Raw genomic sequence first — 21792 nt, 5'->3', positions numbered from 1 at the left:
AAAAACCTGGTCCTTCTGCAGCCAGGGCCGGTGCAAGGATTTTTGACACCCTAGGCGAAATCTAATTTTGCCGCCCCCCCACCCTTGACTCTGCCTTTGACTGCACCCACTTTCCCCTGCCGGGAAAGTGGGGTTAAAGGGGGCGCGGGTGCGTGCGCAAGAGTGTATTGGCGCCAGAAGGGCTATTTACACTGTACTAGTGCAGTGTGTCAGTGCTGTTTGGTCTATTACATTCCTGTGTTCCTGTTACCAGTTCCTGTTGCCGACCTGATCCTGCCTCTGACTCTGCCTGAACGCCGCCCATACCAACCCCTGGCTTGTCCCTTGAATACGCTTCTGCCTGTCCCTTCTGCTCGTCCGTTCTGCTGTTACTGACCCTGGCCTGCCTTTTGACTACTCTCCTGCCTGAACCTGATCTGCTCGCTAGTTGCCGACCCAGACTGTCTGACTCTGTCTTGTGCCTATCCTGCATCTGCACCTGCCAATCTGCATTCTTCACTGGCTCCTGTTTTTCTACCAGCGTGTCTGGTCATGTTATACCCGTGTTCCAGATGCACACTAGCACCTGCCAGCAAGAGACTTACCAGGTATTCATGCCACTATGAGCTCCAGCATTCCCTGTCATCTTACCAGGGACTCCAGAGCCAGGGCTGTAAGAGAGGCCTTCCCCTGCTCTTTAGGCTCCACCACCAGGTACATTATACCACCCCTGCACCTGTTAAGTGCCCCTTGTGTCTCCTCAGGTGCCTTGCAGCCTCAGAAGCACCCACAATCTTGGTCTCACCATTTCTGCACCCAAAGTTTTCACAGTCTGAGCCTCTGCTGTGCCTTCTTTGCACTTGCAGCTCCTAGCCTCACTCCTGCCTCCAGCAGTATCTTGCAGCTAAATCTAAGCTCTAATGACAAATCAGAACACTGTTGTCCCTTAGAATCCACTCCCATGGCAAGCAGGAGGGTCTACATCTCAGTTTGTGACAAATGTCAGTCACTTACCATTTTCATTGGCTGTGTAAGAACTACGCCATAGAGTCGGATAAGATGTGGGTGATTCAGGGCGTACATGGCATTCACTTCCTTCAGAAAATCCTGAAGAACTGCAGGGTCATAGCTGGTATCTGCACGGAGGGTTTTCACTGCAACATTCACCTGTAAGATGTAGTAGATGATAGAGAAAGAACAAGACAGGAGGGCAGAGAACTGAGAGAACCAACAGAGATAAAAGGAAAGAGATACTCACTGTCCTTTCACTGGAAATCCTCCATTCTCCTTTCCGGACTACCCCAAAGCAGCCGTCCCCCAGATGCTCTGACAGGTGCAGGTCTCGTTCATTGATAAGACACTTCAGGGAGCTATCAGTGTCCCTTAGAGGGGTGATAGGTGAAACTGAGCTTGTGGGTGATAGGGATGGAGGAAATAGGCCAGATGGTGATTGGGAAGTGGGAGACTGGGCAGAGGATGACCGGTAACGCTTTGAGTTAATCATGTCTTCAAGAAGTGGTGGATGGGCTTCTGGTCTTCTCAATGTAAAAATCTAAAGAACAGGAAAAGCAGAAATAAGACAATATTTAGTCTCCACTGAGTTGCATTCAGCAAATTCATGGTTTGGGCAGATTTTGTTTGGAGAAGATGATGCAAATGTCTTGCTACTACCCTCATAGGGACAGCAGGTGATAACTGGTCCTTCTCTGATAGCAGTGGCTGCACACCACTGGAGGCACCAGTCCATTCACACCAGCTCCTAACACAGTCCAGGGGATGTCTTTTTAGGATTTATTGTTTAAAGAAATCCTAAACAGGAGAGAGGTTACTCCAAAATGCTCAGTAGCATCAATGAGAGGACAGTCCTCTCCTTAGGTAACTATGAATAACGCACAGTCTAAGGCCTTACATTTGGGGACCATGAGGCAAGTCTCCTTGGTGTCTGATTACCTTGCACCATTGAACAATTACTGGTAGCCAATGCAATTCCCAGAACACTGCACAGTCACAGGGATCAATCCAGGGTTATAACTCAAAAGTCCCCAGGACAGCTGCCACCTTTCAGCTTCCTCCAGACATGGTCCAGTGAGTGAGACAGTCCTTCCCCATAGCAGATCCCCTGTGGTGAGGTTCTGCAATCAGCTTCTCAGGAGATCAATCCAGGCCCTCAGCCCTGACAATGCTGAGGCTTCCAGAACAGCTGCACGTTCCATAGGCTGCCAACGGCAGCAGCCCCCAAGGTTCTGAAACCCTCCTGGGGAGAAGGAACTCAGCATTCCAGGGCTTCAGACTATATATAATCTTTACAACCCTCTACTGGATGCTCCTCTTCTGGGATTAGTTGGAGCAGGATAAATATTTAAGCCAGCTATTTGAATCTCCCGCCTTAAGCTCTGGAAGCTTCTTCCAGAGGCCAGGAGAAACAGTCAAACTCCCAGCCTGTGAAACCCTGAACTGCCCAAAACAAACCATCACTGCTCCCTTGACTACAGAAGGATCCATTCCTTCACTACTATATGTTACTAACCTTTGGCTTGTTTCTCAACTACACTTCCACTTGATCCTGGCTAGGGATTACCTCTGTGTTTGAGTCAAATGTAAGTTCAACTCGAACATCAGCCGTTCGTGTGTTTGCTGAACACACAAACAAATGGGGCGCTCAGCGGAACGTTTGTCCTCCGATGAGCGCCCCATAATGCACTGCACTGTTGCAGTGCATTGATTGCTGATGATTCACCAAAGCATGCACCTGACCTGTATGCTTTGGCCAATCACAGCACAATGTCCTGTCAGAGCCATGATTGGCCAAATGCAGGATGCCTTTAGCCAATCATGGCTCAGGGGCTACATCAACTCCCCCCCCCCCCTATATAAGGCTACTGCTTATATGGCAGCCCTGTATAGTGTGTTACAATAGAGATTAGGCAGGTAGTTAGTGGATAGTGAGTTGAGTTAGATTAGTGCAGTCAGTGTAGTGTACAGGCATGCCCCACTTTTAAAATGTATATATATGTTGTAGTCCTGGGTCCCCTCTCAGTGCTCCCAATGTTTTGTGTTCCTGTCACTTATAGTTTGTGAGCAGTGACATGTCAAGCTGTCCAATATTTCCCATAGACGGCAATGTTAAAGACAGGGAGCAGTGCCATGCCAAGCCGACCAAGATTTCCCATAGATGCCAATGTTAAAGACAGGGAGCAGTGCAACAGGGAGCAATGCAATGCCAAGCTGACCAATATTTCCCATAGATGCCAATGAACTCTGAAAGCTGAAAATCAGTCTACGCAGGAAGTGGGTAAAAGTGCCCTGTATTTAGGTGGTTATGGGGAACTCTATGATAGAATCAAAAAAACAAAAACGCATGGGGTCCCTCCCAAATCAATACCAGGCCCTTTGCTTCTGGTGTAGATTTTAAGGGGAGCTCCATGCCAAAATGTAATAAAAAAATTGCGTGGGCCCCCCCCCAAAATTCATACCAGGCCCTTATCCGAGCATGCAGCCTGGCAGGCCAGTAAAGGGGGGGATGAGCGAGCGCCCCCCCCCGAACCATGCCGGCTGCTTGCCCACAACATGGGGAGGGTTCTTTGGGGTGCCCCACGAAGGACCTTATCCCCATGTTGATGGGGACAAGAGCCTCTTCCAGACAACCCTGGGCTGTGGTTGTGGGGGCTCTGGTTGGGGGGGGTTTATCGGAATCTGGAAGCCCCCTTTACCAAGTACCCTTACCCATTCACCAAACAAAGTGTACAAAAAAATAAACACATAAGACAGTTTTTGACAAGTCATTTATTCAAAAACAAAAATAAAAAAAATAATGTCCCTCAATGTAAATCCATTGTCAATCACGACACCCGCCGGACCCAAAAAATAGAAAAAAATTTAAAAACTATTCCGCCTCTTCTGAGGCTACCCGCTGTATGGCTGCTCTTCAGCTTTGACAGCTCTTTTATAGGCAAGGGGCGGGGCCACCCGGTTACGTCACCCAGTGGCACTGCCCCTAATGATGTCACACGACGCCACATGACGTCAGAAGGGGCAGTGCCATCTGGTGACATAACCGGGTGCCCCCTCCCCTTGCCTATAAAAGAGCTCAAAGCTAAAGCGCGGCCATACCACCTGTTACCTACCTGCAACCTTTTTTTCAACTTCAACTTTCTTTTGCCTTTTTTTCCACTACACTTCTGCTTGATCCCGACCTGCAACCACTTGCTACCGACCTTTAGCTTGTTTCTCAACTACACCTTCACTTGATCCCCACCTGCAACCACTTGTTACCAACTGTTAGATTGTTTACTGACTACACTTCAACTTGATCCCTACATGCAATATCTGTTGCTGGACTGTGGCTTGCCCACCTCCTTGTGGGGCGATGGGACCAGTATAGATTTAAGTGGTGACATGAGTTGTAGGATCCAGAAATAGGTAGCTGGGTCACCATTAGAAGATATTGTAGAGGGAAAAGTGTTAGAGAAGCTAGACCTGAGTTGATACACCCCAGTAGTTATGCCCGGTTGCATGATATTGGGGACATCCATTTAGGAATAAAGATGATGGAGCACAATATGCCCTGCAGCTGCCAGGGGAATGACTGCTCCACTAAGGATGGGAGCACATGTACGTATGGGCAAAGATAAACAGATACCAGTGGTAGGAGACTCCATTATTCAAAGGACATTGTAATCTGTCACCAGGACCGTGATCACCCAACAATTTACCAGGCACAATGCGAATCGGGGTGACCTATTGTTGGGTGGGGTTGGGGAGAACCCAGGTGCCATGGTACATAATGATATGAAGGACAATAGAGCATCCTAAAAAAATATATTTCAGTGACTTGGGTACCAAGTTGAAGAAAAGGACCCCTAATGTAGTATTTTCAGAAAAACTTCTTATGCCAGGGGCCACACCAAAGAGGCAATGGAATAAACTGGTGTAAGAAGGAGAAAGTTGGGTTTATGAAGAACTAGGTGGACTTTTCAGTTTGCTACTGGCTCTACTGTAGGGACAGACTACATCTAAATTTTGGAAGGTGCAGATCTGTTGGGGGAGAAAATGGTGAGAATGGTTCCTTCTCTTAGTTTTAACTCTGCCGATATCAGGTCATATTCAGGTGTGTATAAAATGAAATAAGTGCGCAGGATCAGTAGTGTGAATAGCTGCAACCTTCGAACCAAATGGTGATAAAATTGTGTAGAAAAGAAATCAGGTGCGCTAAAATTCACTAGTGTCACAAATCAGGAAAAGGTGTGACACTATAATGAGTGTCCCCCATATACCTGTGATGTGTTTCCAAAATTGATGTGCACTTGAATGGGTGTACAGTAAATACTATGCACCCTGGTGCATATACTTGGGTGTGTTATGGTGAATAGGTGATGATAAATGGATAATGTGATACCAACATAAACCAACAAAGTGCACAAGTAATTCAAAGAAAAAGTGTCCAATATTTCAATGGTTGCCACCTCAGTGTATAGTCCATATACATATAAAAGTGCATAAAGTCCCAATCGTCCCCTCACAGGCTAAAGTAAAATCCACTCTGTGGGTTCCTCTAGATCCGTGGGGTGCAGATGGGTTCCACCACCTTTGTGGGGATTAGCCCCTTACCATAGAGAAAAGAGGTTAAGGACGGATAACCGGCCCAGTAGTGTCTTGGGAATTCAGGGAGGTCACCATGAAATAATCAGATAGTAAGTGTGGCCTCTTACCGGATCGCTCAAACCAAAAGGCGACTGTCTCACTGATCTTTCGGTGTCTCAACCCAATCCCGGTCCACTCTTGTTCTGGGTGTTACTCTCCGCACAGATGAGGGCTTCCATGTGTATCTCACAGAAACAGAAACAGACCATAGCGCAGTACCTTTGACAATTTATTAAAACAAAAGTATCCAGTGCACTTACAGTTAGATGTTAACTAATGGACACAGGAAACCGATACCGATATTGGAGAGGCCGTGGCCGCCTGCAGTGCGGTCCTCGGCAACTTGCAATGACGATGCGGCGCTCCTCTGTGACGCGTTTCCACTAAACAGTCGTCTACGGAAATAGGTGCTTGCATTAATGAATACAGAGATACTGTACCACTCGTACCCTGCAAAAGGAATTTTCCTTTCCATAGCATTCATCTTCCAGTACTTGTAATTAAGACATGCTAGACAGTCCCAAATGCACAGTGCGCCTCCTTTCTGCTCTCGATTGGTCCTGATCACTATGATAGCACAGAGGGATGTCAATAGGGGAGGTCTCATTGCCAAAATCTGCAATACCCTTCTCTCTGCAAGTCCTACCAATGCCATGGAAAAAAGTGAAGCCAAATAGTAGGAATAGGTAGGTACCCCACAACTGAAGAATGGTCTATGGCCCTGGAATCCATACCTCTCACCTCATTGTACCAAACACAAAAACAAACTCAGTTGTCCATAGAGCCTACCATAGATTAACTTGGGGGCCCTTCTCTTCCCCTGACTGCTCTAGATGAGACGGGGCTGCAGGGACTCTTATCCATATGATGTGGAGATTTCTAAAGTTTTTTAGATACTGGCAGTCAATAGTTAAACAATCAAGAAAGACCACCGGGGCCTTAGTTTGTTTCAATTCATATAACAAACGTTTCCTTTTTTCCGGCAAATTAAGGCCATTAACATAATGAGATATGAGAAATGGTGTCTTACCTAAATGAGAGTATGCCATCTTTTACAATTGGAGAAGAGGGGGGGGGGGAGGGAAGGGTAGAACAGGGCAGGGGGGTGAGGTGAAGAGGTAAAGTGTATAGAGATAGGTTAGAAGATAGAGTATAGAGAAGAAGTAGACCAACTAGTAATTGTTGAACATTTTTCAAAATGTTGCACATAAACATAACATATCCACATTTCCAAGCCCACTTACACCACTCTTAAATAACCCAGATTTTCAACCTGGTGTCAATAACCGCTCTATACTAACAACTCAAAAAAGACACAGCGCGCCCACTACTCATTATGCATTGTTTCAACAACTCCAACATCAGACCCTATGTAGATTTGAAAGATATCTGGTCGAGCAAAACGCCTTTACAGTATTGGAACTACATACAAATACGAGATTTTATTTTACACCTTAAACACAAAGACTTACTCAGTAGACCATTGACCGAATTTGAAAAACAGTGCCTTCGCGGCGACAGAATTGATGGAGCATCCTCCCAATCATACAAATTGCTCATCGAAGCGCCTTCGGATTTTGAAGATCCATATAAAAAAATCTGGGAAAAGGATTTAGGGCGCTCCATCACTTCAGCACAATGGGAAAAGGTTTGTTACTTCTCCCAAAAGTGCTCACTTAGCACCAGATTACAGGAGACTTCTTATAAAATCTAAACACAATGGTACCGCACGCCTGTTCTCATTCACCGATGGTCTGGTCAGTGCTCGGATAGATGTTGAAGATGTGGTTCTTCGCGAGGCTCATTTCTACACATCTGGTTGGAATGCACACATATCAAAAGCTACTGGGAAAAGGTCAAAAGCTGGATACGTCACATCACCGAAACCAAATTAAAATTGGATGCGGCGTGCTGTCTACTACATCTCAACCAACTTACCTACCGGAAATATAAACGTTCACTAACAAGACATCTCCTTAATGCAGCTAAAGCTCTGATACCCCTGCACTGGAACTCCAAAAAAACTCCTAGCATCCCGGAATGGCTCACTAAGGTGAGGTCCATTTACGAGATGGAAGAGACTTTGGCAATTAGAACGTAAAAAAATGATCTCTTTCAAAGGCTATGGTTCCCCTGGTAATTATTTACAGTCTCAAAAGAATATCAAGAACTAATGGACACAAAGCCCTAACAAACGACTCATTAGCAGGTTATGACTGGAAAGCATAATTTCCCATCATTCCTTCCCCCCCCCCCACTTCCCCTATAATTTCCTCTTATTCCATTTTCCGCCCCTCTTTCCTCCCTCTTTTACTATCTTTCTTCTTTCTTCTAATCTTAACTTCTTCCTTGTTTCCTTTCTAAATAGGAGATGAACTTTCTCCTCTTTTCTATGTTCATCCTCTAAATACTGCACTGGAGTATTGGACTACTATCAAGATATACTCATAACATGTAAATGGGAGTTTATACTAATGTGATGTTTTTGCACTCTCACCTTCTCCCCTTCCTTGGAGTCGAAAGCTCATTATATTTGTTTAATCTTGATGTTAAGAGTCGGTTCACACTAGCGCGACTTGTCAGACGACTTGTCAGCCTGACAAGTCGCGCTCCCTCGCGGTCCATTGACCGCTACAGGACCCGTTCTAATAGGAGCAACACAAGTCGCTCCGACTTAGAAAAAGGGTCCTGTACTACTTCGGGGCGACCTCGGAGCGACTTGCATAGACTTCCATTTTGTGAAGTCCCTGCAAGTCGCTCCGAAGTCGTGGTGCACGGGACTGCACAAGTCGCCACTGAAGTAGTAAGTAGTCGTGTTGCCTCAGTGTGAACCGGCTCTAAAGGTTATTCGACAATTTTGGTTGAATTTATTTGCACTTTACTATTGTGTTACATGTTCACTATTTTCTTTCAGTACAATGTTGTAATTTTTTTTCTTATTGAATAAAGCCTTATATTGTGAAAAAAAAATCAATATCGTTTTAAAAACAAGAAAATAAATACCAAATACAATACAAAAAAAAACACCTTTCTAATAAAGAATAAATAAATGCAAAAATAAAGTCTACAAAACCCACATGAAATATACAAAACTATACTAAAAGACTCCTTCTAAATAAAGAATAAAAAAGACAACAGAGAAAAAAAAAACACAACTTCTAAATAAAGAATTAAAAAATAAAGTACAAAAAATCAATTACTGTACTAAGTAAAAAGTTAAGAATACAAAACGAAAAAACACACCTTGCAAATAAAGAATAAAAAATCCAATAGATAAAAAAAAAACTACTAAACAAAGAATTTAAAATACAAAAACAAAGTATAACAAAATCAATTTGTAAATAAAGAATTAAAAATACAAAAAAAGCTTTTGATAAGAATAGGAGTCGATTTTATTTTCTCTCTCAACTTTCACCTAAACAGCCAACGGCAAAATCTATTTTTGTCAAAGTCACTTAATTTCTTCTTAGAATGAAACTGAAGGTGAACGGTCTCCATTGTAGTACTATCGTTTTTGTAAAATACATTGAAACTCATGTTAAAAATAAAAAAAGTAAGACAAAAAGAAAAAAACTAAATAGCAGAACTAAACAGCACATGAAATAAGAATTCTAGCTACAATTTGTAAATCAGTGAGTTGCATGTAGTGTAGGAGGGTTCAAACCTCTGTTAGCTTGTAATTGATTCCAGTTAGAAAGACTTACCCTCCCTTCCAGTCCCATTGACCGGTACCAGGAGAAGCTCCTGCGGCATCCAAGGTTAAGATGCAAAATGGCCCACCCCAGGAGCTGAGATGGATGAATAATGCATGTCATGCGTTTATTGGCAGGGCCAACAGCCTTAACATTACCATGTTTGGTCCAAAGACAAAATGGTGGGTTGGATTATTCCGATTTGGTCATAATAAGTACAGAACCAAAATTTCCAAAAAATAATAATAATAACAACCTAAAACCATTCTTTAGCGTGGAAATTAATGTACATTATAACTCATATTGTACCGGAAGCGCACTCCATAGTTTGCCCCAGCATGGAGACCATTAAATGGAGAAAAAAATACACATTGTATTTCCAGAGAAGAAGAGTAGAAAACAAAATGAAAAAAATTAAATAAAAAAGGTAATAAAATATAGAAGTCAACTAAAAAGTCTTAATGGGCTGGTACCTGGTTCCAAGAAAAATCTCCAAATTTGTACTGGTAATGGTTGTGGTGAATAGGGTACACACTCTCCCATCTGCTGGTTTTGCCTGATAGTGCAGCATTTTTCGGTTAACATTTTCCTCTGTAGGTAAAAAACCTCTGCAGCGCCAGACCCAGTGTTCCTACTGTTGAATCATTGCTCTCTGAACTTCACGAAAGCCAAGCTGAAAATCTCTCTACAGGCCATGACAGCCTCCAAACAAACTATTGCAAAGACCTGAAAGACCCGAACATTATGGAGACGAAAAACCAGGTACACAGACCATGATTTACAGTAAGATTGAGGTGACTACTGGGCTCAGTCCCTATATATTGGTAAGTTTCGCAACCATGGGTGTATAATGTTTTACCGACACGTTTTAGCTCTAATTTTCTAGTATCCCATAGGCATACTGGGTGCAGCCCCAACCCAGTAATGGAAGTGGACCTTCTTCCCTCTTCCCCATTCCCTTATCTACCTTCTTCCTGCTTGTTTCTCTTTACTCTCTGGTGAATGCTACTTGGTTTATTGAGCCTATTAGGTGCCTCAGGTCCCCTGGATTACCTATTTTGTGTCTATTAGCTTATATTGCCAAAACTTTACAAGGCCCGGTGCCCTTGGTTTCCGTTCCCATCAGTCAATACCAGTCAATTTATATGCTACTGTTATATGTTGATGTACAGATCTGTCACAATATACAATATCCCTAAAGTGGGGGCAAATCCCACTCTATACTGTAATTTTACAATCTTTACTGATGTTTATGTTCTACCTGATTTTTTATAATAAGATTGAACAAGAAAAAATAAAATAGCTGGATCAGGGCTTGATCTATTTTAGTGTCAGGGTCAAGGTCAGAGATGGGGGTCAAAAAAGTGGGTTCAAGAAAATCTATTAAAATGCATCACCAAATAAAGGCCTAAATGTACCGTGATTTTTATTTTTTTTTACCTAGATACAATGATATGTACAATTGTATAACAGATGACAAAATAGCAAAACTGGGCTTAGGTGTTTAGGTTTGTTTTACCTGGTGTCATCAGAGATCAGCTCTCCCAGTCATCAGAGATTAGCTCTCTAGGTGTCATAAGTTGACTCTCCCAGAGTAATCAGAGATCAGCTATCCTGGTATTATCAGAGATCAGCTCTCCCAACTTCATCGGTGATCGGCTCTTTTGGCTTCATCAGTGGTCGGCTCTCCTTGCTTCATCAGAGATCAGCTCTTCTGGCATCATCAGAGATTAGCTCTCTCTGCTTCATCAGAGATTGGCTCTCATGATGTCATCAGAGATCAGCTTTCCAGACATCATCAGAGATCAACTTTCCCGGTTTCATCAGAGGCTGGCTCTCCCGCCGTCATCAGAGATCAGCTCTCCCAAGTTCATCGGTGATCGGCTCTTTTGGCTTCATCAGTGGTCGGCTCTCCTTGCTTCATTAGAGATCAGCTCTTCTGGCATCATCAGAGATTGGCTCTCATGATGTCATCAGAGATCAGCTTTCCAGACATCATCAGAGATCAACTCGCCTGGTGTCATCATAGAAAAGCTCTCCCAGTGTCAGAGATTATCTCTCCCAACGTCATCAGAGATGAGCCATTTTGGCTTCAATAGAGATCAGTTTTCCTGGCACCATCAGAGATTGGCTCTCCTGATGTCATCAGCGATCAGCTTTTCAAGCTTTATCAGAAATTAGCTCTCGCAACTTCATTAGAGATTATCTCTCCTAACATCATTAGAGATTAGCTCTACCTGTGCAATCAAAGAAGCTGCAATGTCCATGTGATGACTATCCTCTGTACTCTGCTTTCAAGTACTTTCGATAAAGTGCAGGGACAGCCAATATATGGACTTTGGGGCCCCAATGATTATGAATGAAGAGCCAATCTACTTGTGTAAACAGTCATCAAAGTTCAGGAGGCAGTTGGAGAGAATCCAACCCAGCAACACCCTTCACACTTTAGCCTCCAAGGCTGTTGCCTCTCTTGCCTCTAGGTCAGCCCAGCCCTGTCAGTGACATTTTGTCACAACCTGACACACAGGTTATCATCTGGAAGACGACATTGGGGACAAAACATTAATAAAGCCTATACGGATATTCTATGAACAAAAGGAAATATATATTGCGCTCAGCAATCAAAATTCACAAAAAAGTGCTTGTGTGCTTATAGGGCTGATATTGTACCATAAATAGCAACAATGCAATATTCAGGTAAAACCAAAAATCAGCTAGTGATAAATATATATATATATATATATATATATAAATAAATAAACAATACAGTCCTTCTTAGGTGATTCATGTGAATAAATAAATAAATAAATAAATATTGTAGTCCTTAAAGTGCTCAGTGCAAAGTGATGTCTCAGCAATCTGAAAAGACTTGAACTTGATGTAAAAAAGCCTTCACCAATAAACCTCCACCCAGTGCTCTGATTAAATACTCCTTACCAGAGACATATGACCCCTTAATTACAGGGGGTCATATTCAGCATTGATCTCCAATAGAGGCTCCAAGCTGTCCTTATCATTGTTTCCTCATCAGCAAGATAGCAGGCTCAATTACTATAGGCTGTGGCATCATCTCTGCAGTGGGGGTGTGGGGATGATCGGGATGACAGATGGGGGGTGCCCGGTGTCTGGGCTGTGTCCCCCCCCCCCCCCCCCGCCGCCCTGGCTCTCCTGCACTCCCTTCCAGCAATGGAATCGGGAAGCCCCAAACGTGAAATGGCTGCAAATCCGCAGAGCAGGCCTCTCCTCCCGCTTCTTCCTCCCTCCTTCTCCTTGTCTAGCGCAACATTTAATCACTATTTTTCATGAATAAAGACAATAGTCCATCCAGTTCAACCTGTGTAGGTGTGTGTGACCCTAATCATCTCTCATACCCCTGAATGCCCTGATCCTTGAGATGTACGTCTAATAGTCTTTTGAAAGCCACCATACTTCCCGCAGAAACCACCTCTTGTGGAAGAGAATTCCACAATCTTGTAGCCCTAACAGTAAAGAAACCCCCACGTTGCCTGAGGTTAAATCACTTCTCCTCTAATCGCATTGTATGCCCTCAAGTCCTCATGCAATCCCTTCGACTGAATAGCTTTTTTTCTAAGCTGAGATCCCCATTGAGATATTTATAAATTGCTATCATGTCCCCCCTCAGGCGTCTCTTCTCCAGGGAGAATAAATCAAGCGATTGCAGACGCTCTTCATAATTAAGGTCCTCCGATCCCCTAATTAGTTTAGTTGCCCTTCTCTGGACTTTCTCCAGCTCCAACACTTCCCTTCTGAGGACTGGCAACCAGAACTGGACAGAATACTCCAGATGCGGTCAGACCAGAGTTTTATAAAGTGGAAGGATTATAGTCTTATCTCTGGAATACATCCCTTTCTTTATGCATGCTAATATTCTGTTGGCTTTGGCAGCTGCCGCTTGACATTGCATGCTGTTGCCTAATCTATCATCAACCAAGACTCCCAGATCCTTCTCCATTTTTGATTCCCCCAAGGGTTCCCCTCCTAACGTGTATTGTGTTTTTATGTTTTTAGTCCCCAAGTAAGCAAAACCTTACACTTCTCCACGTTAAACCTCATTTGCCATGTCGTTGCCCACTCCGTTATTTTGTCCAGGTCATTCTGTAGGATATCTGCTTCATGCTGTGCAGTTATTGCCCTGGCCAATTTTGTGTCATCTGCAAAAACTGATAACGAACTACTGATCCCATCCTCAATGCTGTTTATGAATAAATTGAACAAGGTTGGTCCCAGGACTGAGCCCTGGGGCACCCCGCTTACAACCTCAGACCAGTCTGAGTATGCGCTATTTACCACCACCCTTTGGACACGCCCTTTTAGCCAGCTCCGTATCCACGAGCAAACCCTGCTGTCGATACCTGCAGACCTTATTTTATAAATTAAGCGCAAGTAATAAAAGGTACTACATATCAATGTATATCATCTCCACACCAATGGCATAACTGTCTGTAGATAGATCAGGTATTCTATCCAATGGATAATACTTCATACTTATAGTACAAAAAAAATCTATATATTTTTTTCTTTTTCATTCCCCCCCCCCCATAAAACAGGTATAAAACAAACAACTGAACAGCCTAGAATACTATAACTATAGGGTGGAACAGCAGAGAGAGTGAAGGAAACCTTATTTCTAAACTTAACTATGTCTGTAACAATCTATCAAGGACAAGTTGTGGGGGGGGGGGGGGGGGAGGTGCTACCCCTGGTGTGTTTAGCCAACAGTGCCAGATACTTATACATTTCTTTAGAGAATTCCTGTGAAAGTACGTGTTTCTTTCACAAACTAGTATGGTATGGTATGATCTGGATCCACTGTGTGATCGTTGAAGATTGTGCTGAGAGCCATTTACTCGCTATTCGTTTTCTAGCTAGGTAAAAAAAGCCGAATAAGAGCTAAACTGGAGGGGAATAGAACTCCTCATTAAGATTTCCCAGCAGGCACGTCAGTGGATCCCTGCCAGTTGAACTTGATAAACCTGGTTAATAATGGACACAACCTGATTCCAATATCTCACTAATTTAGGACATTTTCATAGCATATAGATGAAATCCCCTGAATGAATCTACATTTAGGGCAGATGGGGGGATTCTTATCTACCCCATTAGTGAAGCTGTACTGAAGTCCTATATGTGCAATGTAGGATAAACAGAAGGGATCATTATTCAGCTGCTGACACCGACACCAGCCTCAAGTATTTGTTTCCATTTTTTCCCATCTAAAGTCCCAACATCTCTCTCCCATTTCCCAGCGACAGGGCAAAAGGTCAGGTGCCTGAATATAGGTCAGTAGATGTGCATAAATCCTAGCTATAATACCCTTTTTCTCTGCATCAATAAAAATGGACTCAAGAAAAGATGAATCAGTCAAGTGCATGGAGGAGCATCTGCTTTGACTACCAACAGCGTGACACAGCTGTAAGTACTGATCATGGTAATTCTTTAGCAATGGAAATTCTGCCAATAACTGGTCATATGATTTCAGCCCGGAATTGTCAGACAGTTGGGACATGTATATGACTAGGGCATTCAGCCACACAGAGTATTCTCTATGTCAGGGGTCCTCAAACTACGGCCCGCGAGCCGCATGCGGCCCGCCAGGGTCCTGAACCCGGCCCGCCTGCCGGGATGTATCATTCATGTTTTTTTTTTCATGAGTCACCTAATTAGAGCCAGAGGCTCTAATATGCTTCAGAAAAGGGTGGACCCGGGCACAGAGCAGTGCGCCCTAGCCCACCCATTCGTGTGACAATAGCGAATGAAAATTCGCTTATGTCACACAGATCCTCCTCCTGGCCAATCAGGAAGCGGGTCCAAGACCCGCTTCCTGATTGGCCGAAAGGCAAGCTCATGCCATTGGCCGAGGAGGAGGCAGGAGGACTCGAGGAGACGCCAGGGGACTGAGGAGAAGCCGCCACTGCAGGTAAGTGCACTGACTGGTCTCTCTGCATTGAAGGGGGCACGGTACGATGGTCTCTACATTGAAAGGGGGCAGGCTGGTCTCTGCATTGTAGGGGGCAGGCTGGTCTCTGCATTGAAAGGGGGCATGATGGTCTCTGCATTGAAAGGGGGCATGATGGTCTCTGCATTGAAAGGGGGCAGGCTGGTCTCTGCATTGAAGGGGGCAGGCTGGTCTCTGCATTGAAAGGGGGCATGATGGTCTCTACATTGAAAGGGGGCACGATGGTCTCTGCATTGAAAGGGGGCATGATGATCTCTGCATTGAAGGGGGCACGCTGGTCTCTGCATTTAAAGGGGGCACGCTGGTCTCTCTGCATTGAAAGGGGGCATGGCCCGCTGGTCTCTCTGCTTTGAAAGGGGGCACGCTGTGGTGTCTCTGCATTGAAAGGGGGCATGCTGGTCACTCTGCATTAAAAAGGGGGCATGCTGGTCACTCTGCATTGATGAGGGCACGCTGGTCACTCTGCATTGATAGGGGCACACTATACCTTGATTACTAAAGGCCCCTTTCACACTTTTGTGACCTCAAAGTCACGCAATTTTTTACAGTGTTTTTTGCCGCAAAGCAATGCCTATTACATTTTTCTGTTTGCGCCACCCCCAAAAATTTTGAGCACCAGCCGCCACTATATAAATAAAACAATAAAAAATATGTGCATTGGAATTAGTTCATATTTTTTTTTCAAACTATAGTCTGGCCCCCAACAGTGTCTGAGGGACGGTGAACTGGCCCCCTGTTTAACCGCTTGCCGCCCGCCCGCCGTCATATGACGGCGGAGCGGAGCGACCATTATCCTGGGCCGCCGTCATATGACGGCGGCACTTTAAGCAGGGCAGGCGCGCGATCGCGTGCGCGCCGCCCTGCACTGCCGGTGTCGGGGTGTCCCCGGGACACCCCCCGTCACCGGCAGGGGGGAAACAGCCAATGGGCGTGGCTGTTTCCCACGTGATCGGCTGTGTTCCAATGACACAGCCGATCACAATGAAGGCGCCCACCAGATGACCGTGCATGCGCGATCGGGAGCGCGCAGCGCGGTCATGTCGGTGGCACTGTGTTCCGTAGGAACACAGCTGTCACCGGCAGTAGTAAACAGTCAGTGACAGTGACTGTTTACTATGTGATCGGCTGTGAATCCATTCACAGCCGATCACAAAATGTAAACAAAGAGCAGTAACTCAGTGTTACTAGCTCTTCTCTCCTCATACAGGTTCCAGTGTGAGGGGAGCAGAGCTAGAAATAGTGAGTTACTGCTCTGTACACATGTCACAAAGTAAAAATCACACTAATAAAGGTCCCCCCACACAGTCCTCAGCCCCCCCCCCCCCAATGTCACCTGTCACCCAACAGTCACCTCATCAGTGCCCAGAAATTGACACCCATAACGTTCACATGTGAGCGCAGCGATCGCGGGCAGAATCACCGCGATTCTGCCCACGATCCGGAAATCATTGCAAATCGCGGGACGCCTGTGCGTTGCCCCTGATTTGCAATAGCACCCCAAACGCTGTGCGATGTTGCCGCCATTTCCGCCTGCCGAATCGCGGTAACATCGCGCAAACATCGCATGACGCCCAAAAAAGGTACAAGAGTTTCTTTGAAGCGTCATTCGTTGTTTGCGCGATGTTACCGCAATTCGGCAGGCGGAAATCGCAGCAACATCGCACAGCATTTGGGGTGCTATTGCAAATCACGGGCAACACACAGGCGCCCCGCAATTTGCAATGATTTCTGAATCACGGGCAGAATCGCAGTGATTCTGCCCGCGATCGCTGCGCTCACATGTGAACGTAGCCTAAAGTTCACCGGTCACCAGAGACTGCCATCAGCAATGCACCATCGCCCGTCACCTGTCACCCATCAGTGACCATCGCCCGTCACCTGTCACCCATCAGTGACCATCGCCCGTCACCTGTCACCCATCAGTGACCATCGCCCGTCACCTGTCACCCATCAGTGACCATCGCCCGTCACCTGTCACCCCATCAATCACTGTCACCTGTCACCCCATCAGTCATCGTCACTTGACACCCCATCAGTGATCGTCACTTGTCACCCCATCAATCATCGTCACCTGTCACCTCATCAATCATCATCACCTGTCACCTCATCAATCATCGTCACCTGTCACCCCATCAGTCATCGTCACCTGTCACCCCATCAGTCATCGTCACCTGTCACCCCGTCAGTCATCGTCACCTGTTTGCCATATACATGCAATCACTTACTGCCCGCCTAACGACTATATGCGTCGGCCATTAAAAGCTAAATACTGGGGTTATGGCAGCAGATAGCCCCCATAACCCCGGTATTTTTTGAAACGGCGGGCGGTCGGCTTTCAGATAAGGGTGGTCCCAGTGGAGGATTCGCCGCGGAATTACCCTTACGGTGCAGGGGAAGAGGTGCCCCCCCCCCCCCTCCTGCCGCGTCCCAGACGTTTTCCCAGCTTACCGGACCCGCCGGCAGCGGGGAAAACTATCCGGTCCCGGATCCTCAGAGACAGGAAGTCGAGTGAGGGCAAGATGGCCCTCACTCAACTCTATGGTCTTGGAGGACCGGAGCTACGTCAAAAGACTTTGCCTAGCAACCGGTTTAAAGGGCCGCTTTTTTTTTTTGCTTTTTTTTTTTTCCTCTTTCAACAATTTTTTTTTTTTTTTCTTTTTTAGTGTAGTTGTGAGGTGTGAGGTCTTTTTGACCCCAGATCTCACAATAAAGAGGACCTGTCATGCCTATTTCTATTACAAGGGATGTTTACATTCCTTGTAATAGGAATAAAAATGATCAAAACATTTTTTTTTTAAACTGTGTAAAAATAAAAAAATAATAAATAAAATAAATAGGAAAAAAAAAATTAAAGCGCCCTGTCTCCGTTAGCTCGCGCGCAGAAGCAAACGCATACGCAAGTCCCGCCCACATATGTAAACGGTGTTCAAACCATACCTGTGAGGTATCGCCGCGATCGTTAGAGCGAGTGCAATAATTTGAGCCCTAGACCTCCTCTGTAACTCTAAGCTAGTAACCTGCAGAAATGTTTAAAATGTTGCCTATGGGGATTTTTAAGTACCAAAGTTTGGCGCCATTCTGTGAGCATGCGCAATTTTGAAGCATGACATGTTGGGTATCTAATTACTCAGCGTAACATTATCTTTCACATTATGGAAAAAAATTGGGCTAAATTTACTGTTTTCTTATTTTTTAGTTCACAAAAGTGAATTTTTTTCAAAAAAATCGCATTTGGAAGACTGCTGCGCAAATATGGTGTGATAAAAAATATTGCAACGATCTCCATTTTATTCTCTAGGGTCTCTGCTAAAAAAAAATATATAATGTTTGGGGGTTCAAAGTAGTTTTCTAGCAAAAAAAATGATTTTAGCTTGTAAACACTAGGGATGATCGAACGGTTCGGGTCGACCATCGGTTCGACCCGAACATTGGATGTTCGATATTCGGCCGAATACCGAACTTTTTGCGGCAAAAGTTCGGTATTCGGCCACCAGAACCGCCCAAAATGCACTGGGACAGGAACTGGGCTTTAAAAGCCCGTGATTGGCCCAGAAACGTCTGCAAAAGCCAATGAGGGGGCAGGAGTCTCCTAGGAACGTGATTGGAGTGACTACGGGGACCAGAGGCCAATCAGGAGTGAATACGCCCCACACTATATAAGATGGCCCCGCCTAACCCCTAGCACAGTTATCCAGAGCCTGTTGAAGAGAGTTGAAGCAGTTCTGTCTGACTCCTGCTTGCTACACTACATTTCCTACATATCGAGTGGTTCTAAAGCTCCATATAGCAGAATTGTATTTAGCTTACAGCCAGTGTAGTTAGATACAGCGATTGTGCTGGTTCTTAGAGTTAAAAAAAAAAAAAAAAAAACTTAAGGGACAGTGTCAGTCTTCTGCTGTATGGAGCTTTCTATTTAGTGGAAAGGGATATCTAGTGTAGTTAGGGAACTTTGTACTACATTAGTTAGATTTGAAAATTTAGTTTCTGTAGGGAAAGTGTGAGGGTTCTGTTTAGTGAGCACGTGGCACAGTGCTGCTGTATCACAGCAGGTATACGTGCTTGCTAGGCAGCAAAATACAGTGACAACTTAACGCCTGTTGTTCAAAGCGTTAGGTGCACTGTACAAAAGCCTTTGCAACTGTGCGTGACACGCAACTGCTGTGCTGTATCCAGCGACAACTGTGGGTCGCATAGCAGTGTGCGTTTTTCACCGCACACAGTTGCCAACGCATCAGTGACAACCTAACGCCTGTTGTTCAAAGCGTTAGGTCCACTGTGCAAAAGGCTTTGCTACTGTGCGTGAACCGCAACTGCTGTGCTGTATCCAGCGACAACTGTGGGTCGCATAGCAGTGTGCGTTTTTCACCGCACACAGTTGCCAACGCATCAGTGACAACTTAACGCCTGTTGTTCAAAGCGTTAGGTGCACTGTACAAAAGCCTTTGCAACTGTGCGTGACACGCAACTGCTGTGCTGTATCCAGCGACAACTGTGGGTCGCATAGCAGTGTGCGTTTTTCACCGCACACAGTTGCCAACGCATCAGTGACAACCTAACGCCTGTTGTTCAAAGCGTTAGGTCCACTGTGCAAAAGGCTTTGCTACTGTGCGTGAACCGCAACTGCTGTGCTGTATCCAGCGACAACTGTGGGTCGCATAGCAGTGTGCGTTTTTCACCGCACACAGTTGCCAACGCATCAGTGACAAATATGCCTGGTAGACCAAGAAAAGGCATACGTGGCCCTGCTGCGGAAAGGGGCACAGCTTCTAGGGTGTCTAGAGGCAGGGGTGGACGTGGTGGTCAGTCCTCAGCCAGGCCACCATTTGGATTGTTCTCCGGCAGTGGCCAAGCTATACGTCCACAGTATGTACAGGAGGTGGTGGACTATATGAACAAACCCTCATCATCGGCATCATCTGCAACTACAGTGACCCAGGCAGAGAAAAGTGGTCAGTCTTCTGCAGTTGTCAGAACAAATACAGATGAGTCCATGTCCACCTCATGTCCTCCCTTAGACCCAATTTCAGACATGGCAGAGGAGTCAGCTGAGCTGTTTGACCACAGTGTCGGCCATCTACTCCAGCCTGATGCTCAGTCCTTTATGGAGTCTGATGTTGGGTCTGAGTTTGAGGAGGAGGCAGAGCAAACAAGAGGGGAGAGCAGACGGCCCGCTCCATCTAAGGCCGCACCTGTTGTCTCCCAGGCCAGGCCTGATGCTCAGTCTTTGATAGAATCAGATGTTGGGTCTGAGGTTGAGGAGGAGGCAGAGCAAACAAGAGGGGAGAGCAGACGGCCCGCTCCATCTAAGGCCGCACCTGTTGTCTCCCAGGCCAGGCCTGATGCTCAGTCTTTGATGGAGTCAGATGTTGGGTCTGAGGTTGAGGAGGAGGCAGAGCAAGCAAGAGCGGAGAGCAGACGGCCTACTCCATCTAAGGCCGCACCTGTTGTCTCCCGGGCCACTATACACACCTCATCTTGCTGGGCCTTTTTTGAGACATCCCATGCAGATAAAACAGTTGCGATCTGCAAGATTTGTAAGAAGGGTATAAAACGTGGCAAAAATGTCAACCACCTGGGTACAAGCTGCCTAAACAGGCATTTGACAACCCACCACTCGGCCCGTTGGCAGGAGCATTTAAAGAACCCACAAAAGGGCCAAAGATTGGTCAGTCGGCCTCCTAGTTCTCCTCGCGCTCCTCCTCATGCTCCATCTGCTCCACCTGCTCCACCTGCACATCAGTCTGTTCCTGGCCCTGCTATAGTCACTCGTCACCTGTTGGCAGCCTCCACTGGCAGGGATGATGATATAGCAGGCAGTGTCGCATCTACCTCCAGCACACCACCAGCTGTATCATCTAGACGCCAAATTTCGATTCCACACATGCTGGAACGAAAAAAAATGTATACTCCCCGCCACCCACATGCCCAGCGTCTAAACAGTAGTTTGGCTAAACTACTGGCTCTGCAACTATTACCATTTAACCTGGTAGAGTCTGCTCCCTTCCGTGACTTCGCAAAATGTGCAGTTCCACAGTGGCAGGTGCCAAGTCGGCATTACTTTTCCCGTAAGGCCCTGCCATCCCTATACCAACATGTGGAAGGCAATGTAGTGTCATCCCTGGCCAAGTCAGTCAGCCGTAAGATACACTTGACGGCTGACACTTGGTCAAGCAAACATGGGCAGGGACGGTACATTTCTGTCACTGCTCACTGGGTGACACTGCTTGCCAGTGGAAGGGATTGTAGCCAGGGCTCGGTGCTGCAGCCAGTGTTGCCCCCACGTCTGCAAACAGCTGGTGGTGTCGCTGATCCGGGTAGATCGATCACTTCTACCCCCTCCTGCTCCTCCTCCTCTACCTCCTCCATGCCCTCCTCTGCAGAATGGTCCTTTGAATATGATGAGATACCACGTAAACGTTCAAAGGGCTATTCTATGTCTCAGGCCAAAAGGTGTCACGCAGTGCTGCAGCTTGTGTGTCTAGGGGACAGGCAGCACACTGCCCC

General features: G+C 45.8%; 1 protein-coding gene across 1 annotated transcript in view; it reads right to left on the bottom strand.

The window, feature by feature from the left end:
• The window catches only part of LOC309552162 (activated CDC42 kinase 1-like), a 55765-nt gene that overhangs the window by 19203 nt on the left and 14770 nt on the right, over nucleotides 1–21792 (bottom strand). The window contains exons 2-3 of the mRNA XM_082252975.1: nucleotides 1238–1531; nucleotides 994–1146 (exon numbers count right to left, since the gene is read on the bottom strand). Coding sequence (XP_082109101.1) covers nucleotides 994–1146; nucleotides 1238–1483 — 399 coding nt within the window. The 5' untranslated portion in view covers nucleotides 1484–1531. The remainder of the gene's footprint in view (nucleotides 1–993; nucleotides 1147–1237; nucleotides 1532–21792) is intronic.

Source organism: Pelophylax lessonae, assembly GCF_965119305.1.
Source record: "Pelophylax lessonae genome assembly, chromosome: 4".
In the NCBI taxonomy this organism is placed as follows: Eukaryota; Metazoa; Chordata; class Amphibia; order Anura; family Ranidae; genus Pelophylax; species Pelophylax lessonae.
Note: the sequence above shows the minus strand (reverse complement) of the source record. Positions and strands in the feature narration are given on the sequence as shown.